This window comes from Nerophis lumbriciformis, linkage group LG20 (assembly GCF_033978685.3).
Source record: "Nerophis lumbriciformis linkage group LG20, RoL_Nlum_v2.1, whole genome shotgun sequence".
Taxonomy (NCBI): domain Eukaryota; kingdom Metazoa; phylum Chordata; class Actinopteri; order Syngnathiformes; family Syngnathidae; genus Nerophis; species Nerophis lumbriciformis.
This window is the reverse complement of record NC_084567.2, coordinates 12453918-12481210: the sequence shown is the minus strand read 5'-3', so window position 1 is coordinate 12481210 and position 27293 is coordinate 12453918. Positions and strand designations below refer to the sequence as shown.

The window sequence follows — 27293 nt, the reverse complement described above, 5'->3', positions numbered from 1 at the left end:
CATGTCTCCATTTCCCAAGTATGCTAACTGTTCTCAATGTAACAAGCTAACGTTAGCATGATAATGTTTTATGCTAGCTTTTTAACTAATTGTGTATGTTAAAAACTAACAGTCAAGGATTTTGATACTTGGTGCCATCTTAGAAATATGTAAACCTCTCCTATTTTAGCATGTTAACATTTTAATGCTAATATTTATTGATAATTGTATTTGTATAAGCCTAAAAATCTTGGCTTTTGATACATGGCATTGTCAGAAGTGCGTCAACTTTTCCTGTCACCAAGCTAACGTTAGCATGTTCATGTTTTATGCTAGCATTTTAGATGATTGTAATTATTTGAACCTAAAAATCATGGCTTTTGATACTTGGTACCATCTTAAAGGTATGCTAACGTTTTTATATTATCATGCTAACATTAGCGTGCTAATGTTTTATGCTAGCATTTTAGCTCATTTTGATGATTGAAAGCTAAAATTCATGGCTTGCAGGTATACTAACTGTTCCCATTACAACAAGCTAACGTTAGCATGCTAATGTTTTATGCAAGCTGTTTAGCTTCAATCAAAATTATATATTCAATCATAAAAGAGTAATATCTGATAATAAATACCAAATTTATATATGAAGCCAATAAAGCATTAGCATGTGTGAGCGCATTCAATCCTATGGCTGTCAGGATGGCCGAGCGGTCTAAGGCGCTACGTTCAGGTCGTAGTCTACTCTGTAGGCGTAGGTTCGAATCCCACTTCTGACAAAAATGTTTTTTTAAATTTATTTTGTAATTTGTGATTGCAGTTGTTCACATTCACTCACAATCGCGCACGAGCATACGTCCACACGGAAGTAATACAAATAACGCTTTTCAAAACAAAAGCAGCACCGTTGTATTGCACACTCGAGATAAATACTTTTTAAAATGTATTTTGTAATTTATGATTGGCCTAACGCGGGCCGGACAGGGACGTACAAAGGGCGGGATGTGGCCCGCGGGCCGCAGAATGCCTAGGTCTGGTTTAGGTTGTAGTCTTCTCTGTCTTCTGACAAAAACACTCTTTGATCTTCCTCACTGTGAGAAGAAAATTACTAATGCATTTTGTCTATGATATGATGAACTTTTCCTGTGTTATCATGCTAACATTAGCATTCTAACTAAAGCATGCTAAGGTTTTATGCTAGCATCTAAGATCAATTCGACCACTTAAACCAAAAATTATTTGGCTCGGACCATACTTGCCAACCTTGAGACCTCCGATTTCGGGAGGTGGGGTGTGGGGGCCGGGGCGGGGGGCGTGGTTAAGAGGGTAGGAGTATATTTACAGCTAGAATTCACAAAGTCAAGTATTTTATATATATTTATAAGTATGTATATATATATACATATATGAAATACTTGACTTTTAGTGAATTCTAGCTATAAATATACATTTCTTTTATTATATATATATATATATATATATATATATATATATATATATATATATATATATATATATATATATATATATACATATATATACATATATATATATATATATACATATATATATATATTTATATATATATAAAATAAATGGTAGTCGGGGTGGGACGGGGGCGTGGTTGGGGGCGTGGCTAAAAGGGGAGGAGTATAAGTCAAGTATTTCATATATATATATATATATATATATATATATATATATATATATATATATAAGAAATACTTGACGTTCAGTGAATTCTAGCTATATATATATATATATACGTACATATGGATATTTATTTTATTATATATATATATATATATATATATATATTTATTATACACACACATAACACTCATCTACTCATTGTTGAGTTAAGGGTTGAATTGTCCATCCTTGTTCTATTCTCTGTCACTATTTTTCGAACCATGCTGAACACCCTCTCTGATGATGCATTGCTGTGTGGCACGCACAAAAGTGCTTTCATCAAATGCACTAGATGGCAGTATTGTCCTGTTTAAGAGTGTCACAACATTGCTGTTTACGGCAGAGGAACTGCTTTACGGTAGACAAAAACGTGACTGCTGTTGTTGTGTGTTGTTACCGCGCTGGGAGGACGTTAATGAAACTGCCTAACAATAAACCCACATAAGAAACCAAGAACTCGCCCTCCATCATTCTACAGTTATAACGTGATTGGGCAGGTACGCTGTTTATATTGTGGGAAAGCGGACTCAGGTCCGCATGGACCTGAGTCCGTCTGAATTTCGGGAGATTTTCGGGAGAGGCACTGAATTTCGGGAGTCTCCCGGAAAATCCGGGAGGGTTGGCAAGTATGGCTTGGACATGTCTCCATTTTGCAAGCATACTAACAAGCTAACGTTAGCATGCTACCGTTTTATCCTCGCTTTTTAGCTAATTTTGTATGTTTAAACCTAACAACCAGGGATTTTGATACTTGCCGCCATCTTCGACATACTTGCCAACCTTGAGACCTCCAAATTCGGGAGATTGGGAGGTCGGGGTGGGTGGGGCCAGGGGGCGGGGTTATGGGGGAAGAGTATATTCATAGCTAGAATTCACTTAAATTCAAGTATTTCTTATATATATATATATATATATATATATATATATATATATATATATATATAGATATAGATAAAATAAATACTTGACTTTCAGTGAATTCTAGCTATATATAAATATGTATTTTATTATATACATATATATACATATAAATAAAATAAATACTTGAATTTCTGTGTTCATTTATTTACACATATACACACATAACACTCCTCTCTACTCATTGTTGTATTCGAAAGTGCAATGCTTTGCAGCCAGTAGCACAGCCTTTGAAGGAGCATAGGTATGTGCAGTGTAATATTCTGGGTTGGAGTCAATAACCAGGCGAGGTGACGAAGTTACGTCTCTTTACTTCATACTTCAGAACCGACTCCCACACTTGCCGTCAGGGCGCGGAATACAACGTAAACCGTTGGCCAACCAAAAAGTTACTTTTTGGTTGGCCAATGGTTTACGTTGTATTGTGCACCCTGACGGCAAGTGTGGGAGTCGGTTCTGAAGTATGAAGTAAAGAGCGGACGTGACGAGAGGCTGTCCTCACTCAGGTCCGCATGGACCTGGAGTGGGCGTGCCTTAAGTCCGGCTGGAAATCGTGAGAAATTCGGGAGAGGCACTGAAATTCGGGAGTCTCACGGAAAATTCGGGAGGGTTGGCAAGTATGATCTTAGAAGTATGTTAACTTCTCCCATTTTAGCATGTTAACATTTTAATGCTAATATTTTTTGATAATTTAATTTGTATAAACCTAAAAATCTTGTCTTTTGATACATGGCATTGTCAGAAGTATGCCAACTTTCCCTATGTGACCATGCTAACGTTATCAGTAATTTTTGACAACAAATACCAACTTTAGCTATGAAGCCATTAAGCAATTAGCATGTGTCAACGTTTAAATATCTGGGTTGTCAGGATGGCTGAGCGGTCTAAGGCGCTACGTTTAGGCCGTAGTCTACTGGGCGTGGGTTCAAATCCCACTTCTGACATGTATATTTTGGATTTTCTGCACATAAAAGGAATGTATTAATTAATTTATAATATGATAAACATTTCCTCTTTAATCATGCTAACATTAGCATGCTAACGTTTTATGCTAGCATCTAAGATAATTTTTATCATTTAAACCAAAACTTATTTGGTTAGGACATGTCTCCATCTTGCAATTATACTAACTTCTCAATATAACAAGCTAGTATTAGCATGTTAACATTTAATGCAAGCTTTTAGCTTCAATCAAAATTATATATTCAATTATAAAATAGTAATTTTTGACAACATATACCAACTTTAGCTATGAAGCCATTAAGCAATTAACATGGGTGGGCGTTACTAAATCTGGGGTGTCAGAATGGCCGAGCGGTCTAAGGTGCTACGTTTAGGCCATAGTCTACTTTGTAGGCGTGTGTTTGCATTTCACTTCTTACATGAATATTTTGGATTTCCTGCACGTAGAAGAAATTAATTAATTAATTTATAATATGATAAACATTTCCTCTGTTATAATGCTAACATTTATGCTAGCATCTAAGACCATTTTTATCATTTAAACCAAAACTTATTTGGTTAGGACATGTCTCCATCTTGCAATTATACTAACTTCTCAATATAGCAAGCTAGCATTAGCATGTAAACATTTAATGCAAGCTTTTAGCTTCAATCAAAATTATATATTCAATTATAAAATAGTAATTTTTGACAACATATAACAACTTTATTCATTAAGTCATTAAACCAGTAGCATGTGTGGGCATATGGCTGTCAGGATGGCCGAGCGGTCTAAGGCGCTACGTTCAGGTCGTAGTCTACTCTGTAGGCTTGGGTTCGAATCCCACTTCTGACAAGAACATTTTGGATTTTCCTCACTGTGAGAAGAAAATTACTAATTCATTTTATCTATGACATGAACTTTTCCTGTTATCATGCTAACATTAGCATTCTAACTATAGCATGTTAACATTTTATGCTAGCATCTAAGATCAATTTTATTATTTAAACCAAAACTTATTTGGTTTGGACATGTCTCCATTTTGCAAGCATACTAACAAGCTAACGTTAGCATGCTACCGTTTCATCCTCGCTTTTTAGCTCATTGTGTATGTTTAAACCTAACAATCAGAGATTTTGATACTTTGCGCCAAGAAACATATAAGTAACATATACCAACTTTATTCATGAAGCCATTAAACTAGGCTGACCATACGTCCTCTTTTCCCCGGACATGTCCTCTTTTCCGGGACTGTCCAGGGTGTCAGGGCGGGGTTTCTTAAATGCCTCAAATGTCCGGCATTTTGAGTTAGGGTTGCGTGTATTTTCACTGTACGTCCAGGGATAAGAAGGGGTTAAACAAAACAAACTGTGAAGCTGTGCGCACGCAGAAACATTCGTGAGGGAGGAGCAGAGACAGAGAGCGAGAGAGCTAGTGAGTGGAGAGAGAGACACGAAAACAAGAAATGCCGAAACGTAAATGCAACTTCACGGATGATTTGCGGAAAAAGTATTTGTGTTTTCGTCCTGGCCGTGACACATGGGAAGCAGAATGCACTGTGTGCAAAGCAGGAACGTATGTATCTGTGGCAAATATGGGGGCTTACAGATCTACAAGCCCATATCCACACTACAAAGCACAAAACAGCTGTGCAGGACGAGAGCTCGTCTGCTGTTTTTTGTTTAAAAATTTAATTAACTTGTTTTGAGGCATTATTTATGTTTAGATTATATACAAGAGGTTATTTTGAATATTTCTACCTCTGCACTTTTTTCCAAAACTGTGAATGTTACAGAATATAAGTGTGACTTATTTTGTTATACTGTCAACCAATGTTCCCTCTAATTTTTCATGTGTGTGAGCAAACACCCTGAGCATTCAGTGGAATACAGACGTGCACACTGTGGTCATACCAGCAGCACATTTGTCTCAAACCTGACACAACAATTTAAATGGTTTATTATTATAATCAAATGACTAGTCAATTTCAAGAGATTATTTTCTAATATATGTGATTTGGCCCACTTAGATATTGTTTTTTTTAATCAGCTATGCCATAGTATTTTATGCCTGGGTGGAGGTCCTGCTTTGGAAAGATTGTGTACCCCTTTCAGACATCACATTTAGTTCCCCTTAAAACATTCACATGTTGCATGAGATGAAGTGTTTATTAACTTTCTGTCCGTAAAATAAATATTTTTATTAGCAATTATGTAGTCCTGTAACATAATTTCATGATTAATATCCAAAAAATAACATTCTTTACAAATGACAGTAGAATAAGCACACTGATTGAGGAGTCATAGTAAAACGACCTGAAATTTACACTTTACGTGTAGTGTTGGCGTTGTCCAACTTTTTGTGTGGCCATAAACGCACCAGTGGCTAATTGCCATAGTGTATGTGTTGGTGCAGGTGAGAGAGAGCAAGCGGCTGCTGTTCATATAACAGATGACAAAGAGTTGCTTTTGGCTTGGTTTGTACGGTAGACAACGACCAGTTATGCTAGATAAAAGTATTTTTCACATTGTTTTGGTGTGGTTATGGCCGACAAACAATTTCGCTAAATAAAGGGACCGATGGAATTCCTGTCCTCCTTTAAGTGTCTCCACAGACGTTACAATAATTTAAGTGTTGTCAAACATTGTTTTATCTGTTGTGGCCCCCTTTCGTCACCTGTTACTCACAGTTGCATTGCAATATCATACAAAATAAACAATTTGTTTATTTTGGGATTTGATTTGTTGCGCGGCATAGATTTGCTGTGCGCAGAGGACGCGTGAGCAGTGTGCAATTGCGCAAGTGCGCACCTTAGAGGGAACGTTGCTTTCAACCAGTGTTGGCGTTAACGCACTTTTTGTGTCTTTTTAACGCATTGAAATCAGAAAGGACGCAGATTTTGATTTTTGATTTTTTTTTTTGCCATTTGTGGCCCACAGCTAATGTTTTAAAGGCCCACGGCACATTCTAAAAATACTATTAAAATAAACAAAAACATAACAAAAGTGAAAGAAAAAAGCTTAAAGGTGAAATGTAATTTAGAAACAGTTGCAATGTTGACTAATAAAACAAAGCTGGTTTTTTTTCTTTCAAACGGTTATTGCTCAAAACATAATATTGAATCAAAATCAATGTTATTATGAATTATTGACCTATCAAAGGTTCCGATTACTTCACATCAAATATTCCACTTTGAAAACTATTTTTGGGGGAATATTTTGCATATTTTGCATGTGTTTGCCATAAAAAACATAGTTTTGTTTGACAAAAAAGGGCGGAAAACAAACAAACAAAAAAACAACATAAAAAACTAAAACATTTTGAAATGAGGAATAGATCTGAAATTGATGTAGACTCTAGAGATTTAAGCGTTAAATATAAAATGTATGTCTGCCCTGGCACACCATTATCATCATTTCATGACCGAAGCAAAACACTTTTTACAATTTTATACTGAAATAAATACACTTATTAAATAAAAACTACCAGCATCGGTAAAGTTCAGATCCATGAAGGAAAGAAGAAAGTGAATGAATGTTTATAACTGAATACATTTACATATGTATACACATTTGTTTTCTTTTGTATTATTTTTTTAAATGAATGAAGTAACGTTTATGACAACCTTTTTCCAAAACACAATATAGAATGTGAGATATAACAGGATAATGCATACATTTGTCATTTGTTTTCAAAACGCTTACAAAAAAGTGGGACCCCATTTTTATGACTTGATGGGTCACTGGGACCCCATTTTGAAAATTCCTAGCGCCAACACTGCTGTCAACAGAGGAGAAAAAATGCTTTATTTAAATAAATATATTATTTATAAAGCAAGTTCGAGTAACATTGGCAAATTGTCACTTAGTCCCAGCCTTGGCGTGCTGCCCGCCTTGTGTTCTCTTTTTGGGATTTCAGAATATGGTCAGCCTAATTAAACCATTAGCATGTGTGGGCGTGTTAGGTCCTAACTATAGCATGCTAACATTTTATGCTAGCATCTAAGATCAATTGTATTATTTAAACCAAAACTTATTTGGTTTGGACATGTCTCCATTTTGCAAGCTACTAACAAGCTGACGTTAGCATGCTACCGTTTTATCCTAGCTTTTTAGCTAATTTTGTATGCTTAAACCTAACAATCAGGGATTTTAACGAACTAATTTAACTAAGTAATTTTAACGAACTATCTATGCTATGATAAACTTTTCCTAAGTTAGCATGTTAACGTTTTAAGCAAGCATTTAAGCTCAATTTGACCATTTAAACCACAATTTATTTGGTTTGGACATGTCTCCATTTCCCAAGTATGCTAACGTTAGCATGATAATGTTTTATGCTAGCTTTTTAACTAATAGTGTATGTTTAAACCTAACTGTCAAGGATTTTGATACTTGGTGCCATCTTAGAAATATGTAAACTTCTCCTATTTTAGCATGTTAACATTCTAATGCTAATATTTTTTGATAATTTTATTTGTATGAACCTAAAAATCTTGGCTTTTGATACATGGCATTGTCAGAAGTACGCCAACTTTTCCTATGTCACCATGCTAACGTTAGCATGTACATGTTTTATGCTAGCATTTTTTTTTTAAATTAATTATTTGAACCTAAAAATCATGGCTTTTGATACTTGGTGCCATCTTAAGGGACCTGGTTCAATCCCCACCTAGTACCAACCTCGTCATGTCCGTTGTGTCCTGAGCAAGACACTTCAGCCTTGCATGGCAGCTCCCTCCATCAGTGTGTGAATGTGTGTGTGAATGGGTAAATGTGGAAGTACCGGTAGTGTCAAAGCGCTTTGAGTACCTTGAAGGTAGAAAAGCGCTATACAAGTACAACCCATTAAAGGTATGCTAACGTTTTTATATTATCATGCTAACATTAGCATGCTAATGTTTTATGCTCGCATTTTAGCTCATTTTGATGATTGAAAGCTAAAATTCATGGCTTTTGAGACATGTCTCCATCTTGCAGGTATACTAACTGTTCCCATTACAACAAGCAAACGTTAGCATGCTAATGTTTTATGCAAGCTGTTTAGCTTCAATCAAAATGATATATTCAATCATAAAAGAGTAATATCTGATAATAAATACCAATTTTATATATGAAGCCATTAAACCATTACCATGGGTGAGCGCTTTCAATCCCATGGCTGTCAGGATGGCCGAGCGGTCTAAGGCGCTACGTTCAGGTAGTAGTCTACTCTGTAGGCGTGGGTTCGAATCCCACTTCTGACAGGAACAGTTTTTGATTGTCCTCACTGTGAGAAGAAAATTACTAATTCATTGTATCTATGATATGATGAACTTTTCCTGTGTTATCATGCTAACATTAGCATTCTAACCATAGAGTTCGAACTATAACATGGTAATGTTTTATGCTAGCTAATTTTTTATGGTGAAACCTAACAGTCAAGGATTTTGATAATTGGTGCCATCTTAGAAATATATAAACTTCTCTTATTTTAGCATGTTAACATTTTATTGCTAATATTTTTTGATAATTCTATTCGTATAAACCTAAAAATCTTGGCTTTTGATACATGGCATTGTCAGAAGTATACCAACTTTTCCTATGTCACCATGCTAACGCTAGTTAGCATGTTATTGTTTTATGCTAGAATTTTAGCTAATTGTAATTATCTGAACCTAAATTCATGGCATTTGATACTTGGTGCTATCTTAGAAGTATGCTAACGTTTTTATATTATCATGCTAACATTAGCATTCTTATGTTTTATGCTAGCATTTTAGCTAATTTTGATGACTGAAAGATGAAATTAATGGGTTTTGAGACATGTCTCCATTTTACAGGTATACTAACTGTTCCCATTATAACAAGCTAACGTTAGCATGCTAACGTTTTATGCAAGCTTTTTAGCTTTAATCAAAACTATATATTCAATTATAAAATACTAATTTTTGATACCAATTGCCAACTTTATTCACGTAGCCATCCCCATCTGCACTATGGCTGTCGGCATGACTGGGCAGTCTAAGGCGCTATGTTTAGGTCCTAGTCTACTCTGTAGGCATGGGTTCAAATCCCACTTCTGACAAAAACACTTTTTGATTTTCCTCACTGTGAGAAGAAAATTTCTAATTCATTTTGTCTATGATATGATGAGCTTTTCCTGTGTTATCATGCTAACATTAGCATTCTAACATTAGCATTCTAACTACAGCGATCTAACTATAGCATTGTTACCTTTTATACAAGCTATTTAGCAAATTTTTTATGGTGTAACCTAACAGTCAAGGATTGTGATAAATGGTGCCATCTTAGAAATATATAAACTTCTCTTATTTTAGCATGTTAACATTTTAATGCTAATATTTTTTGATAATTTTATTTGTATCAACCTAAAAATCTTGGCTTTTGATACATGGCATTGTCAGAAGTATGCCAACTTTTCCTATGTCACTATGCTAACGTTAGTTAGCATGTTATTGTTTTATGCTAGCATTTTAGCTATTTTTGATGACTGAAAGATAAAATTATGGGTTTTGAGACATGTCTTCATTTTACAGGTATACTAACTGTTCCCATTATAACAAGCTAACGTTAGCATGCTAACGTTTATATGCAAGCTTTTTAGCTTTAATCAAAATGATATATTCAATTATAAAAGAGTAATATCTGAGAACAAATACCAACTTTATATATGAAGCCATTAAACCATTACCATGGGTGAGCGCATGCAATCCCATGGCTGTCAGAATGGCCGAGCGGTCTAAGGCGCTACGTTCAGGTCGTAGTCTACTCTGTAGGCGTGGGTTCGAATCCCACTTCTGACAAAAACAGTTTTTGATTGTCCTCACTATGAGAAGAAAATTACTAATTCATTTTATCTATGATATAATGAACTTTTCCTGTGTTATCATGCTAACATTAGCGTTCTAACTTTAGCATGGTAATGTTTTATGCTAGCTAATTTTTTATGGTGAAACCTAACAGTCAAGGATTTTGATAATCGGTGCCATCTTAGAAATATATAAACTTCTCTTATTTTAGCATGTTAACATTTTAATGCTAATATTTTTTGATAATTTTATTTGTATCAACCTAAAAATCTTGGCTTTTGATACATGCATTGTCAGAAGTATGCCAACTTTTCCTATGTCACCATGCTAACGCTAGTTAGCATGTTATTGTTTTATGCTAGCATTTTAGCCAATTGTAATCATTTGAACCTAAAATTCATGGCATTTGATACTTGGTGCTATCTTAGAAGTATGCTAGCGTTTTTATATTATCATGCTAACATTAGCATGCTTATGTTTTATGCTAGCATTTTAGCTAATTTTGATGACTGAAAGATAAAATGAATGGGTTTTGAGACATGTCTCCATTTTACAGGTATACTAATTGTTTCCATTATAACAAGCTAACGTTAGCATGCTAACGTTTTATACAAGCTTTTTAGCTTCAATCAAAACTATATATTCAATTATAAAATACTAATTTTTTATACCAATTGCCAACTTTATTAACGAAGCCATCCCCATCTGCACTATGGCTGTCGGGATGACTGAGTGGTCTAAGGCGCTAGGTTTTGGTCCTAGTCTACTCTGGGGTTCAAATCCCAATTCTGACAAAAACCCTTTTTGATTTTCCTCACTGTGAGAAGAAAATTACTAATTCGTTTTGTCTATGATATGATGAACTTTTCCTGTGTTATCATGCTAACATTAGCATTCTAACATTAGCATTCTAACTATAGCATTGTTTCCTTTTATGCTAGCTATTTAGCTAATTTTTTATGGTGTAACCTAACAGTCAAGGATTGTGATAATTGGTGCCATCTTAGAAATATATAAACTTCTCTTATTTTAGCATGTTAACATTTTAATGCTAATATTTTTTGATAATTTTATTTGTATCAACCTAAAAATCTTGGCTTTTGATACATGCATTGTCAGAAGTATGCCAACTTTTCCTATGTCACTATGCTAACGTTAGTTAGCATGTTATTGTTTTATGCTAGCATTTTAGCTAATTGTAATTATCTGAACCTAAATTCATGGCATTTGATACTTGGTGCTATCTTAGAAGTATGCTAACGTTTTTATATTATCATGCTAACATTAGCGTCCTTATGTTTTATGCTAGCATTTTAGCTATTTTTGATGACTGAAAGATAAAATTATGGGTTTTGAGACATGTCTTCATTTTACAGGTATACTAACTGTTCCCATTATAGCAAGCTAACGTTAGCATGCTAATGTTTTGTGCAAGCTTTTTAGCTTCAATCAAAATGATATATTCAATCATAAAAGAGTAATATCTGAGAACAAATACCAACTTTATATATGAAGCCATTAAACTATTAGCATGTGTGAGCACTTTTGGGTCCTGTGGCTGTCACTATGGCCGAGTGGTCTAAGGCGCTACGTTCAGGTCGTAGTCTACTCTGTAGGCGTGGGTTCGAATCCCACTTCTGACAGAAACAGTTTTTGATTTTCCTCACTGTGAGAAGAAAATTACTAATTCATTTTATCTATGATATGATGAACTTTCCCTGTGTTATCATGCTAACATTAGCATTCTAACGTTAGCATTCTAACTATAGCATGGTAATGTTTTAGGCTAGCTAATTTTTTATGGTGAAACATAACAGTCAAGGATTTTGATAATTGGTGCCATCTTAGAAATATATGTATGAATATTTGATACAAACTGCCAACTTTATTTATGAAGTCATTAAACCATTAGAATGTGTAGGCGTGTCAGGCCCTATAGCTGTCAGGATGTCCGAGCGGTCTAAGGCACTATGTTCAGGTCGTAGTCATCTCTGTAGGTGTGGGTTCTAATCCCACATCTGACAATTTTCCTCACTGAGAAGGAAAGTATTAATTCATTTTATCTACGATATGATAAAAATGTTCTGTTTTGTCGTGCTAACACTAGCATGCTATAGTTTTATGCCGGCATCTAAAGTATTTTTTTATCATTAAAACTAAAAATTATTTGGTTTGTATATTAAAACCTAACAACTACACATTGTGATACATGGTATCTTCATAGATGTACGCACACTTTTCCTATGTTATCATGGGTTTTGAGACATATCTCTTTCTTGCAAGTATGCTAACTATTCCAATTATAACACGGTAATGTTAGCATGCTAACACTTAATGCTAACATCGTGATCAAGGGTGATGGGTCAAATGCAGAGAATAATTTCGCCACACTTAGTGTGTGTGTGACAATCATGGGTACTTTAACTTTAATATCCCCTTCTTGCAAGTATGCTAACCGTACCTATTATAACACGCTAACGTTTTATGCTAGCTTTTTAGCATCAATCAACCTCGGGGCCAGAGGTTCACAGCACAGATAGCAGGCCCATCAAAATTTCTACAGACACTCCTAGCAAGTATGCTAACACGTTAATGTTAGCATGCTAATGTTTTATGCAAACATTTTTGCTAATTTATTCGTATAAACCTAAAATTCATGGGTTTTGATACCTATTTCTTGCAAGTATGCTAACTGTTCCCATTATAACATGGTAACGTTAGCAAGGTAACGTTTAAGGCTAACATTTTGCTAATTTTATTCGTATAAACCTAAAATTCATGGGTTTTGAGACATATCCCCTTCTTGCAAGTATGCTAACCGTACCTACTATAACACGCTAATGTTTTATGATAGCTTTTTAGCGTCAATCAACCTCGGGGCCAGAGGTTCACAGCATAGATAGCAGGCCCGTCAAAATCTCTATGGAGACTCCTTCTTGCAAGTATGCTAACTGTTCCTATTATAAAACGCTAAAATGAGCATGCTAACGTTTTATGCAAATATTTTTGCTAATTTGTTTCTGTAAACCTAAAATTCATGGGTTTTGAGACGTCGCTTTCTTGCAAGTATGCTAACTATTCCATTATAACACGCTAACATTAGCATGCTAATGTTTTATGCAAACATTTTTACTATTTTATTCGTATGAACCTAAAATTCATGGGTTTTGAGACATATCTCTTTCTTGCAAGTATGCTAACAATTCTCATTATAACACGCTAAAATTAGCATGCTAACGTTTTATGCAAACATTTTTGCTAATGTATTCGTATGAACCTAAAATGAATGGGTTTTGAGACATATCTCTTTCTTGCAAGTATCCTAACTATTTCATTATAACACGCTAACATTAGCATGCTAACGTTTAATGGTAACATTTTGCTCATTTTATTTGTGCAAACCTAAAATTCATGGGTTTTGAGACACGTATTTAAGAAAATACATATTTGTGTGTGTCTTTTGACCTTGCAGTTTGCTCTCAGCGTTGGACCTGTAGACGTCCCCCAGTTGTGCCACAGTCCTGGCCGCCCCGAGATGCAACATGACCACGTCCACGCCGTCCTCTGCCGTCTCCCAAGGTTCCGCCCCCTCGCCCAGCGCCACGCCTCTCTCCAGCAGGTAGAGGAGGGGCAGCACGTGCGGGAAGCTGGTGCTGGACAGAGGACAGCTTTCTGCGGCACAGACATAACGTGCGGAGAGGCGTCAGGACAGTTGGAACCGCACAAAAATAAAGAAGTCTGGAGAATGCGGGCATCGATCCCGCTACCTCTCGCATGCTAAGCAAGCACTCTACCATTTGAGATAATTCCCCTTGCAAAACTTTGGATAATGTACAATAAGACTCCACTAGCTCGATGCGAATTCACATTGGAAATGCCATAGACATACTGATTAGCATTAGCGTTTTTAGTGATGTTTAAAAATGTTAGAAATATTTAAAATGCCTAAAATGTAAAAATGTTTTAAAATGTAAAAATTGTTTGAAAATGTAAAAATTGTTTGAAAATGTTTAAAATTTAAAAATGTGTTAAAAAATGTAAAATGTCAAAACATTTTTCAATTTTTTAAATGTTTTTAAATGATTTCAAATTCTAAAAAAATTTAAATGTTAAAAATCTTTAAAGTATATGAAAATACTTTACATATTTAAAATGTTAAAAATCTTTAAAAATGTTTTTAAAAAATGTTGAAAATGTTAAAAAAAAGTTTTATGTTAAACATGTGTAATATGTTAACATTGTTATAAAACGCTAAATATTTTAAAATGTTAAAGTATTTGTAAATGTTAAAAATGCTTTTAAATGTTTGACATTTTTTAAATGTCAAAAATGTTTGAAGAATGTTAAAAAAACATGTTTAACATATTTTAAAACGTAAAACTTGCTTTAAAAAATTTACAATTTAAAACATGTGTTTAACAATGTAAAATGTTTAAAAGTTTTAACAAACAAGTTAAACAAACAAATGTTTTTAAATGGTAAAACAAATTTAAAATGTTAAAATCTTTCAAGTGTAAGATTTTTTTTTACATATTTAAAATGTTAAAAAAAATTCTAAATGTTTTAAAATGTTGAGAATGTTCAAAAAATATATTTTTTTAAATGTGTAATATGTTAAAATTGTTAAAATATGTTAAAATGTTTTTAAATGTTTTGAGTGTTTAAATTTTTTTTACTGTTTTTTCCAATTGCTTACACACTAAATTTTACATTTTCACACAGTTAACAAAAGTCTACACACAGTAAACAAAACCACTGTGCAGATTTTCCTAATGTTAGGCATAAACTCTGTTTCACATTTTTTGCGAAATATTACACTCAATGCTTTACACACACCTTCCCATCTTGCACACAGATAACAATTGTGATACACACGTTTTCACACTTTACACACACTGGGATTGTGATACACACATGTTTACACTTTACACAAAGATAAGGATTGTGAAATTACTTCCTGGTCAATCCAAAGGGCTGTCTTTTTTCCTTTTGTAATTTTAATCCCCAGATTTTTTTTGCAGACCTTTTTATTTGTCTCAGATTTTAATTTCTACTGCATATCATTGTTGACTAAGGTGATATGTTACTTTACTGACTGTGGTAAAAATAAATATTTTCAGTTTGCAGCATCATTGTTGAGCACTTCTTGAAAAGATTACAGGATATTTTTACTTTCTCTTTAGGTCCTTACGTATAGGCCCACTTCAAAGTAAACAATGATGATTGCTATGGATTTGCCAACACATGTTGTCAAGTTAAAGTAATCATTCATCACATATGCTAAAAAGTTTGGGCAAAATGCCCCAAACATGTGATTTCTTATAGTAAAATAGGGTTTTTTACAAATATGTTTAGAATGTATCACTGTTGTGGGTAACTCACTCCAATAGTGTCTTATCATTTGAAGTCTGTGTGAGTGAGATGACAATAAAACTGCATTTTTACAAATGCTTGCTTTATTTTGATGAATGTGCATATGTTTTGACCCAAGTGTGTCATTTTGCAAATAATCTAGGAATTAACTAAATTGAATGTTTGGAAAAGTGTGTAAATCCTTTTGAAAAAATACACACACTTAGCAAAATTGTGTGTAAGCAAATGGAAAATTTTTTAAATATTTTAAATGTTTAAAATGCTTTGAAATGTTTAACATTTTTAAAAATGCTGAACATTTTTTGTAAAATGTTGAACATGTTTAACATATTTTTAAATGTAAAATTTGTTTTAAAATGTTTACAATTTTAAAAATGTGTTTAAAAATATAAAATGTGAAACACTTTTTAAATCTGTAAATGTTTTTAAATGTTTTCAAATGGTGAAACATTTTTTGAATGTCAAAAATCTTTAGTGTGTGAAAATATTTTACATATTTATAATGTTTTTTTAAATGTTAGATTGTTGAAAATGCAAAAAAAAAAATGTAATGTTAAAAATGTGTGATATGTTAAAATTCTTAAACGATGTTAAAATGTTTTAAAACGTTTTGAGTGTTTACATTTCTTTAAATATTTAAAATAATGTTAAATGTTAAAAATGCTTCGAAATGTTTAACATTTTTTAAATGTTGAAATGTTGAGAATGTTAAAAATGTGTTAATTGTTTAAAAAAATATTTAAAAATTTAATTTGGAATTATTTGAACCTAAAAATCAGGGCTTTTGATACTTGGTGCCATCTTAAAGGTATGCTAATGTTTTTATATCATCATGCTAACATTAGCGTGCTAATGTTTTATGCTAGCATTTTAGCTCATTTTGATGATTGAAAGCTAAGATTCATGGGTTTTGAGACATGTCTCCATCTTGCAGGTATACGAACTCTTCCCATTACAACAAGCTAACGTTAGCATGCTAATGTTTTATGCAAGCTTTTTAGCCTCAATCAAAATGATATATTCAATCATAAAAGAGTAATATCTGATAACAAATACCAACTCCATATATGAAGGCATTAAAGCATTAGCATGTGTGAGCGCATCCTGCCCTATGGCTGTCAGGATGGCCGAGCGGTCTAAGGTGCTACGTTCAGGTCGTAGTCTACTCTGTAGGCGTGGGTTCGAATCCCACTTCTGACAAATACACTTTTTGATTTTCCTCACTGTGAGAAGAAAATTGCTAATTAATTTTGTCTATGATATGATGAACTTTTCCTGTGTTATCATACTAACATTAGCATTCTAATTATAGTGTTCTAACCATACAATGGTAATGTTTTATGCTAGCTTTTTATCTATTTTTTTATGGGGAAACCTAACAGTCAAGGATTTTGATACTTGGTGCCATCTTAGAAATATATAAACTTCTCTTATTTTAGCATGTTAATATTTTAATGCTAATGTTTTTTGATAATTTTTATTTGTATCAACCTAAAAATCTTGGCTTTTGATATATGGCATTGTCAGAAGTATGTCAACTTTTCCTATGTCACCATGCTAACGTTAGTTAGCATGTTATTGTTTTATGCTAGCATTTTAGCTAATTGTAATTATTTGAACCTGAATTCATGGCATTTGATACTTGGTGCTATCTTAGAAGTATGCTAACGTTTTTATATCATCATGCTAACATTAGCGTGCTTATGTTTTATGCTAGCATTTAAGCTCATTTTGATGGCTGAAAGATAAAATTGATGGGTTTTGAGACATGTCTTCATTTTAAAGGTATACTAACTGTTCCCATTATAACAAGCTAACGTTAGCATGCTAACGTTTTATGCAAGCTTTTTAGCTTCAATCAGAATTATATATTCAAATATAAAAGAGTAATTTTTGATACCAATTGCCAACTTTATTAATGGAACCATCCAGTCTGCACTATGGCTGTCAGGATGACTGAGCGGTGTAAGGCGCTACAATTAGGTTGCAGTCTATTCTGTAGGTGTGGTTTCATATCCCACTTCTGACAAAAACACTCTTTAATTTTCCTCACTGTGAAGAGAAAATTACTACCATAATTCATTTTGTCTATGATATGATGAACTTTTCCTGTGTTATCATGCTAACATTAGCATTCTAACATTAGCATTCTAACTAAAGCATGCTAAGGTTTTATGCTAGCATCTAAGATCAATTTGATCACTTAAACCAAAAATTATTTGGCTTGGAAATGTCTCCATTTTGCAAGTATACTAACAAGCTAACGTTAGCATGCTACCGTTTTATCCTCACTTTTTAGCTAATTTTGTATGTTTAAACCTAACAATCAGGGATTTTGATACTTGGCGCCATCTTAGAAGTATGTAAAAAAAAAATTTATGTTAAAAATGTTTTAAATTTTTTATAAATGTTTTAAAAATGTTACACATGTTTAACATATTTTAAAATGTTAAAAATGCATTGACATTTTTAACATTTAAGACATTTTTAAAATGTTTGAAAATGCTTAAAAATGTTTAAAATTTTAGACATTTTTAAAATGTTAAAAAATGCTAAAAAATGTTTGAATTTTTTTTTATAAATGTTACACATGTTTAACATATTTTATAGTTTAAAATGCTAAAAATGCTTTGAAAGGTTTAACATTTTAAAATGTTTTTTAAAATGTTAAGCCTTTCAAATTAAAAAAAAATTAAAAATTGTTTGAAAAATGTTAGACATGTTTGAAAATATTTTTTTTTTTTTTAAATGTTAAAAATGCGTTGAAATGTTTAAAAATGCTTAAAAATGCTCAAAAATGTTTGAAAAATGTTTAAAATGTTACAAATTATTTGAAATGTTTAACATATATATATATATATATATATATATATATATATATATATATATATATATATACATACACATATATATATATATATATATATATATATATATATATATATATATATATATATATATATATATATATATATGGAGAGAGAGGGTAAAAAGCGCTGTAATTTGGGAAATAAATAAATAATAAAACAAAAACAGGTTTTCCAAAAATTGGTACCTTTGAGTACCAGTATTGACTCCAAGGCACCTGGAATTGGTACCGTATCGATTCAATGTGAACAGTACCATCCCTAATCATGATGCAGTACATCAAGTCATGAATAATCATTAAAGTCAACATCTTGCTACATTCCAAGTGTGACTAATCCTTCTAAGACAAGAAACAATAAAAATAAATGAAATTAACAACATGGTATCACTGGTAAAATAGTGTATCATACCTTTGCCTTCATTCAGGCTCTTCATGAAGGGCCGCAGAGTTTTCTGGTAAAGAATGGCGCCCTCTGTGTGCCGCTGCCGTAATGTCGCCCAGGTGTGCTCCAGACGCGTCACCTGGCCGAGTGACAGAGTAAGAGATCACTTCCAGTCCCCGGTGTTCTAGTGGTTGGGATTCAGCGCTTTCACTCCCGTGGTCCAGGTTCAATTCCCAGTCAGGGAACTCAGTATTTTAGCAACTATGTCTGAGTGGTGAATAATGTGAGAACTTCAGGGTCCCTAAAAACATGGCTGACCTTGTAGTTTGACAACAACAACATTGTCAAAATGTGTTTTAATGTGGAGAACACAGTTGTTAATCTTGCTACCTAGCATGCTACCATTTGAGCTAACTCTCTCATATGCTAAACTCCTTTTTTAGTCCCCGTCGAATAAGTTCCACTGGAGAATGCGGGTATCGATCCCGCTACCTCTCACATGCTAAGCGAGCGCTCTACCATTTGAGCTAATTCCCCTGCAAGACAAGCTAAACTAGCTGCTATCAGACACAATCACACAAACGTCAGTCAGTCGGCAAAAGTCCAGACTTTGGACTATTTCAGTGCCTTTGTCAGCGTCTTATATTTTAGTAAGAGTGTTACTGCAGTACTTTAAAGTAATACTACAGTGTGTGTATCCTGAAGGCCACGCCCACTTCCAGCTGTCCCCGTCATACAGACTTTACTGATGTCCACACGTGTCCCACAAGGTGGCCGACTGCACACATGGGGTCGGCTCACAAACTCTTAAAAGTTCCACTGGAGAATGCGGGCATCGATCCCGCTACCTCTCACATGCTAAGCGAGCGCTCTACCATTTGAGCTAATTACCCTGTAAATGTTATGTGTTGCAAAAATGCTATTTTCCCTGAACGGGAATCGGACCTAGAACACAGCAATATGAGGGACCAATCCTAACCACTAGACCACCAGGGACTTGATGGATGTCTGTATGAGCAACTTCTTCCTCTCAGAGGTGGAGTCGTACATGAAGGAAAACGTGTGTGATATCATGATTGATGACTTTAGCAGGAATTAGCTTAAATGGTAGCATGCTAGCTTAACAAGTGAGAGTTAGCGTGATTGATGGCTGAATTCTTCAGTCTGGTCTCTGGACTGTCTAAGAAGTGTCATGTAACACCTGACTGTCACACTCAAAGCGTGGGTCTCATACAGCTTTTGTAAAGTCCCTGGTGGTCTAGTGGTTAGGATTCGGCGCTCTCACCGCCGCGGCCCGGGTTCGATTCCCGGTCAGGGAACTTAGCATTTTAGCAACTATGTCTTGAGTGGTGAATAATGTGAGGAACTTAAGAGTTCCTAAAAAACATGGCTGACCTTGTAGTTTGACAAAACAGTCCCAGAACGTGTGTTTTCAGTTGTCAATCTTGCTACCTAACTAAGCTATCATGCTACCATTTTAGCTAATTCCCCTGTAAGGGTGGGTTGGCACAGGGATTGTGGTGTAATACACCACCAAGAAAAGCATCCATACCACTACCTCGTTCACATGCTAACTAGCGTCCTACCATTGAAACTAATTCCCCTGTTCAGTGTTTTGGACTGCTAGCTGCTATCACCGTGTAGCTAACAACTATGATATTACAAATAAATAAATAACAGATGTTCAGTATTACATGACACTTCTTAGACAGTCCAGAGACCAGACTGAAGAATTCAGCCATCGATCTCACTAAATCTCACATGTTAAGCTAGAATGCTACCATTTGAGCTAACCCTCTCATATACTAAAGTCCTTTTTTATTCCCCGTCGAAAAAGCTCCCGTGGAGAATGCGGGCATCGATCCCGCTACCTCTCACATGCTAAGCGAGCGCTCTACCATTTGAGCTAATTCCCCTGCAAGACAAGCTAAGCTAGCTGCTATCAGACACAATCACACAAACGTCAGTCAATCAGCAGAAGTCCAGACTTTGGACTATTTCAGTGCCTTTGTCGGCGTCTTACACAGTGTTGGCGCTAGGAATTTTCGAAATGGGGGTCCCTGGGACCCCATGAAGTCATACGGGGTCCCACAGTAAATTTTTGGGGTCCCACATTTTTGTAAGCGTTTTGAAAACACATTATCCTGTTATATCGCACATTCTATATTGTGTTTTGTTGTAAACGTTACTTCACTCATTGAAAAAATAATACAAAAGAAAACAATTGTTTATGCATATGTAAATGTATTCAGTTATAAACATTCATTCACTTTCTTCTTTCCTTCATGGATCTAAACTTTACCGCTGCCGCTAGTTTTGTCTACATTTTTATTTAATAAGTTGTAGGTGTATTTATTTCAATATAAAAGTGTAAAAAGTTTTTTACTTCGGTTATGAAATTATGATAATGGTGTGCCAGGGCATACATGCATATGACAAATGTAATTGATTATTCTCACCTGTATGTAGATCATTAAAAAGTGCCACATCTACAGGTGATTACTCTTTTGCAAAATGGAAGCTTACACAGATACAATTTAATTCTGAGAATGTCATCCAGGAAAGTTTTTAAACGTTTAAAAGAAATTGCAAGTGATATTTTTTGTATGACTATTGTTAAAAACGTTTGAGAGGCATTGTTAATGTTCTAACTATATTAAAGTGTATTATTCTACAAGATCTGTCTTTTTTATGTAACAATAACATTTTCATTATTGTTTCATAGGTTGAGCATCACATGAAAAAAAATCTTGCAAAAAAGAAAAAAAGTAAGCTCAAATATTATGTATCACCGACTAAGTTTTTTTGTCCATCCATTTTCTACCGCTTATTCCCTTCGGGGTCGCGGGGGGTGCTGGAGCCTATCTCAGCTACAATCGGGCGGAAGGCGGGCTACACCCTGGACAAGTCGCCACCTCATCGCAGGGCCAACACAGATAGACAGACAACATTCACGCTCACATTCACACACTAGGGCCAATTTAGTGTTGCCAATCAACCTATCCCCAGGTAATTGTCTTTGGAGGTGGGAGGAAGCCGGAGTACCCGGAGGGAACCCACGCAGTCACGGGGAGAACATGCAAACTCCACACAGAAAGATCCCGAGGCCGGGATTGAACTCACGACTACTCAGGACCTTCGTATTGTGAGGCCGACGCACTAACCCCTCTTCCACCGTGCTGCCTGAAGAAGTTTTTTTGTGATTAATAAAATTAGTCCAAATTCACAAGTTTTGTTGTTGATGATGCTAAATATATACAGAATAAACTACATGAAGTTAGTACATCAATTGAAGAAAATAAAAGGGGGACACATTTTATGGCAGCACAGAAATATGCTGAAATATTCGGTATCCCCTACTAACTTTTTTGTAATTAATCAAACGAGTCCAAATGTACACATTTAGCTGTAAATGATACTAAAAGTGTACTTAATAAACCACATGTAGTTACTACATCATTTGAGGGAAATAGAAGGGGGACACAATTTATGGGAGCACAGAAATATGCAGAAATATTCTGTATCTCCTACTAACTTTTTTGTCATGAATAAAATGAGTCCAAATTGACAAGTTTTGTACAATACCAAGTCTGTACATATAATCCACATGATGTCAGTACATAGCTTGAGGAAAATAATCGTAAATGGGACACGTTTTCTGGCATAAAATACGTGTTTTTTTTTAACGTGGAATTGAGTCTACCCTGCAGTGTTGGTTCCCATTATAAGACGATACAAATGGGACCCATTACCTCCCTGCTTGGCACTCAGCATCAAGGGTTGGAATTGGGGGTTAAATCACCAAAAATTATTCCCGGGCGTGGCCACCGCTGCTGCTCACTGCTCCCCTCACCTCCCAGGGGGTGATCAAGGGTGATGGGTCAAATAAAAAGAATGATTTCGCCACACCTAGTGTGTGTGTGACTATCAGTGGTACTTTAACTTTTTTGGTGTTATGTTTTAATCTATCAGAAGATGAAATAAATAATAAACCAAATTACAGGATGTTGTTAATGTAATTTCCATAAAATAGGTAGTCTGACCAAGCGCTCTGCAGCATGACACGTATGCGATAGAGAAGCTTGTGCAGCGATGTGAATACAAGTACAACACGTCATTACGTGCACATTTACGGATGATCAAAAAACGATTATTCGGTTAGGAATGTCACATGTTACACTGACAACATTTTTTGTGCTGCCACTGTCTGAACAAGGCGCAAAGCTCCGCCCCCATGCGCGCTCCTTCAGCAGGGGACACAAAATATTTCAGGGATACAGAATTTCGCACGACACCGGCAAATATAAACAAAACAAAACACAGGCGGAAAGCGATAATCGATTTAAAAAAAAGAAGACAAAAAGAAAAGAAAAAAAAGAAAAAATCGGAAAACTGACCCGGAGAAGGCAGGGTCGGTAAAAAATAAATAAATAAAAAACACACAAATGCGTGTCCTTTTTGATTTCATTGTATAAAAAGACACATAAAGTGCGTTAAAGCCAACACTATTTTAGTAAGAGTGTTAGTGCAGTACTTTAAAGTAATACTACAGTGTGTGTATCCTGAAGGCCACGCCCACTTCCAGCTGTCCCCGTCATACAGACTTTACTGACGTCCACACGTGTCCCACAAGATGGACGACTGCACACATGGGGTCGGCTCACAAACTCTAAAAAGTTCCACTGGAGAATGCGGGCATCGATCCTGCTATTTCTCAAATGCTAAGCGAGCGCTCTACCACTTGAGCTAATTCCCCTGTAAAGGTTGTTTGTTGCAAAAATGCTATTTTCCCTGAACGGGTATTGGACCCAGAACACGGCAATAAGAGGGACCAATCCTAACCACTAGACCACCAGGGACTTGATGGATGTCTGTATGAGCAACTTCTTCCTCTCAGAGGTGGAGTCGCACATGAAGGAAAACGTGTGTGATATCATGATTGATGACTTTAGCAGGAATTAGCTTAAATGGTAGTATGCTAGCTTAACATGTGAGAGTTAGCGAGATCGATGGCTGAATTCTTCAGTCTGGTCTCTGGACTGTCTAAGAAGTGTCATGTAACACCTGACTGTCACACTCAAAGCGTGAGTCTCCTACAGTACTTCATCAAGTCCCTGGTGGTCTAGTGGTTAGGATTCGGCGCTCTCACCGCCGCGGCCCGGGTTCGATTCCCGGTCAGGGAACTTAGCATTTTAGCAACTATGTCTTGAATGGTGAATAATGTGAGGAACTTAAGAGTTCCTAAAAAACATGGCTGACCTTGTAGTTTGACAAAACAGTCCCAGAACGTTTTTTCATGTGAAGAACACAATCACACGTTTTCCTTCATGTACGACTCCACCTATGAAAGGAAGAATTTATTCATGCAGATGTTCATTAACTAGTCTAGTGGCTAGGATTCTGGGCTCTCACTACTGCGGCCTAGGTTCGATTCCCGGTCGGGGAAATTGCCATTTTAGCAACTATGTCAGAGTGGTGAATAATGTGAGAACTTCAGAGTCCCTAAAAAACATGGCTGACCTTGTAGTTTGACAACAACAACATTGTCAAAATGTGTTTTCATGTGGAGAATACAGTTGTCAATCTTGCTACCTAGCTACTATTCGAGCTATTTCCCCTGTAAGGGTGGGTTGGCACAGGGACTGTGGTGTAATACACCTCCAAGAAAAGCATCCATAACTAGGGTGACCAGGTGTCCGGATTTAGGCCGGACAGTCCGGATTTTTAATGCCCTGTCCGGCGTCCGGCGCAGCTTCAAGCCGGACACGTATTTGTCCTCCTTTTTGAGGCACTAGGCTTGAAGAGCAGAGTTTTTTCATCTTTGCTGGGCTGCAGCGCGATAGCCAATCAAAGACCGTAAAAAATGCCCCCAACGCAGTAACGTATCAAATGATTGGCTAAGAGCTGTGTCGGATACAAATCTGCTTATCATTGGTTAAAAAAGTAAACAATTATGTAAACAATATTATGCTGCGGCATAATATTGACAGAAAGTTAGCATCATGCCAAAACGCAAGACCTCGTTTAATTCTGAATGGATAAAAGAGAACGAATTTATAACGAAAAGCAGTCGAGACTCATTCCATGGCTTCTGCACACTTTGTCGATGTGATGTCGACGTAAGTAGTCAGGGGAAAGCTGCAATTGAACGGCATGCGGTTACGGATAAACATAAAAGTAATAAACATGCGGCAGGTACCTCTTCAATGAGGACATTTTTTCATGAAGTTTCGTCGCCCCTGGATGACAAGATAACTGCTGCGGAGCTGTGCAAGGTGTACCATGCTGTAAAGCAGTGGTTCTCAAATGGTACCCTGGGGGTATGTAATGTAATGTAAGTTCAAAAACTGAACATCAAATTAAGTAGGCTATTCCATTCATTACCATAAACCCAGAGTTTCCCCCATGCCATGATGGTTTGACCCTCACTAAAATGTCTGTCAAAAAGAACTGTGAAAAGAAATGCAACAATGCAATATTCAGTGTTGACAGCTAGATTTTTTGTAGACATGTTCCATAAATATTGATGTTAAATATTTCTTTTTTTGTGAAGAAATGTTTAGAATTAAGTTCCTGAATCCAGATGGATCTCTATTACAATCCCCAAAGAGGGCACTTTAAGTTGATTACTTCTATGTGTAGAAATCTTTATTTATAATTGAATCACTTGTTTATTTTTCAACAAGTTTTTAGTTATTTTACATATTTTTTTCCAAATAGTTTAAGAAAGACCACTACAAATGAGCAATATTTTGCACTGTTATACAATTTAATAAATCAGAAACTGATGACATAGTGCTGTATTTTACTTCTTTATCTCTTTTTTTCAACCAAAAATGCTTTGCTCTGGGGGGGTACATCACTGAAAAAAGGTTGAGAACCACTGCTGTAAAGCATCACCAGTCCTACAGAAGTTTAGACTGCGGCATGAAAGTGGACCGGGAGATTTTCAGTGACTATCCCACAGCTAAAGGGATGGCCTGTGGCCGAACAAAAGCCAAGGCATTGTGCGAGAACGTCATCGCTCACTATTCGGTACAGGAACATACCGACTACATAAAAGAAAACAACCTACCCTTTTCCGTAGCAACCGACGCCTCAAATAAAGGAACAAACAAGTGTTTTCCCATTGTGGTAAGGTATTTTCACTTTGATGAAGGCATCCAACATGTCCTGTTGGATTTCTATAGTGACAGCAACGAAACGTCAGAAGCCATAACAAACCAGCTGCTGGCAAAACTTGAGATGTCTGGCTTAGAGGTGAAAAACATGTCTGCATATGCAGCAGACAATGCCAGTGTCAATTGTGGCAAACATAACAGTGTATCAGAAGCTGAAACTGAGCCAAAAAGATGTGCTCCCTGCAAACTGTTTGGCCCATATTCTGCATAACGCAACCAGATATGCAGCAAGCAGCCTTGATGTTGATGTGGAAACATTTTTGTGGCATTTTTTTTAAATTATATATGTTAACTACATTTAAGTCCACACATGTTATGCTTTGTGGTACTCTGCACTTGAAAAGATTCATCTCAGTGGTCACTTTTTGAACACCACAATGTATTGAATAAATACAAATACTGTAAACAAACACTTGACTTTAATATTTTTTCCTATTCAGCCACACAAACATCATCTTTAAACCACTCAAAATTGTACTATAAATAAGAGTATACCAGAGTCCTATGTACACCATAGTAATTTATAATAATATATAATAATGTCCTCCTTTTTGGTGTCATGGAAATGGTCACCCTATCCATAACGCTACCTCCTTCTCATGCTAACTAGCGTGCTACCATTGAAGCTAATTCCCCTGTAAAGTGTTTTGGACTGCTAGCTGCTATCACCGTGTAGCTAACAACTATGATATAACAAATAAATAAATAACAGATGTTCAGTATTACATGACACTTCTTAGACAGTCCAGAGACCAGACTGAAGAATTCAGCCATCGATCTCACTAAATCTCACAGGTTAAGCTAGCATGCTAACATTTGAGCTAACTCTCTCATTTACTAAAGTCCTTTTTTATTCCCCGTCGAAAAAAATTGGTGTGCCAGGGCATCCATGCATATGACAAATGTAATTGATTATTCTCACCTGTATGTAGATCATTAAAAAGTGCCACATCTACAGGTGATTACTCTTTTGTAAAATGGAAGCTTACACAGATACAATTTAATTCTGAGAATATCATCCCGGAAAGTTTTTAAACGTTTCACTTGAATCCATGTCATTTACAGTATTTGCACAAAACTTAGAAACAGTTTCATCTCAAATTCTTCTAGGGTGTATTGTGTGAGTGAATTTGCCAGCGATCACACCA

The 27293-nt window shown here is 35.5% G+C and overlaps 1 protein-coding gene and 10 non-coding genes across 13 annotated transcripts in view; 9 read left to right on the top strand and 2 right to left on the bottom strand.

Annotated features, from left to right (window-relative positions):
* Positions 1–27293, bottom strand: part of LOC133619436 (SH2 domain-containing protein 3C-like) — a 122250-nt gene that overhangs the window by 21707 nt on the left and 73250 nt on the right. For all 3 annotated transcript variants that reach the window (XM_061980452.1, XM_061980453.1, XM_061980454.1), the window contains 2 exons: positions 18992–19103; positions 13806–14012 (listed from right to left, as the gene is read on the bottom strand). In XM_061980452.1, the coding sequence (XP_061836436.1) occupies positions 13806–14012; positions 18992–19103 (319 nt within the window). The remainder of the gene's footprint in view (positions 1–13805; positions 14013–18991; positions 19104–27293) is intronic.
* On the top strand, positions 673–755 carry trnal-cag (transfer RNA leucine (anticodon CAG)). The gene has a single exon. It is a non-coding gene; the product is annotated as a tRNA-Leu (tRNA).
* trnal-uag (transfer RNA leucine (anticodon UAG)) lies at positions 3452–3530 on the top strand. The gene has a single exon. It is a non-coding gene; the product is annotated as a tRNA-Leu (tRNA).
* Positions 4302–4384, top strand: trnal-cag (transfer RNA leucine (anticodon CAG)). The gene has a single exon. It is a non-coding gene; the product is annotated as a tRNA-Leu (tRNA).
* On the top strand, positions 8692–8774 carry trnal-cag (transfer RNA leucine (anticodon CAG)). Its single transcript has one exon. It is a non-coding gene; the product is annotated as a tRNA-Leu (tRNA).
* On the top strand, positions 10252–10334 carry trnal-cag (transfer RNA leucine (anticodon CAG)). The gene has a single exon. It is a non-coding gene; the product is annotated as a tRNA-Leu (tRNA).
* Positions 11901–11983, top strand: trnal-cag (transfer RNA leucine (anticodon CAG)). Its single transcript has one exon. It is a non-coding gene; the product is annotated as a tRNA-Leu (tRNA).
* Positions 16831–16913, top strand: trnal-cag (transfer RNA leucine (anticodon CAG)). The gene has a single exon. It is a non-coding gene; the product is annotated as a tRNA-Leu (tRNA).
* Positions 19429–19501, bottom strand: trnaa-agc (transfer RNA alanine (anticodon AGC)). Its single transcript has one exon. It is a non-coding gene; the product is annotated as a tRNA-Ala (tRNA).
* On the top strand, positions 20212–20283 carry trnae-cuc (transfer RNA glutamic acid (anticodon CUC)). The gene has a single exon. It is a non-coding gene; the product is annotated as a tRNA-Glu (tRNA).
* Positions 24076–24147, top strand: trnae-cuc (transfer RNA glutamic acid (anticodon CUC)). Its single transcript has one exon. It is a non-coding gene; the product is annotated as a tRNA-Glu (tRNA).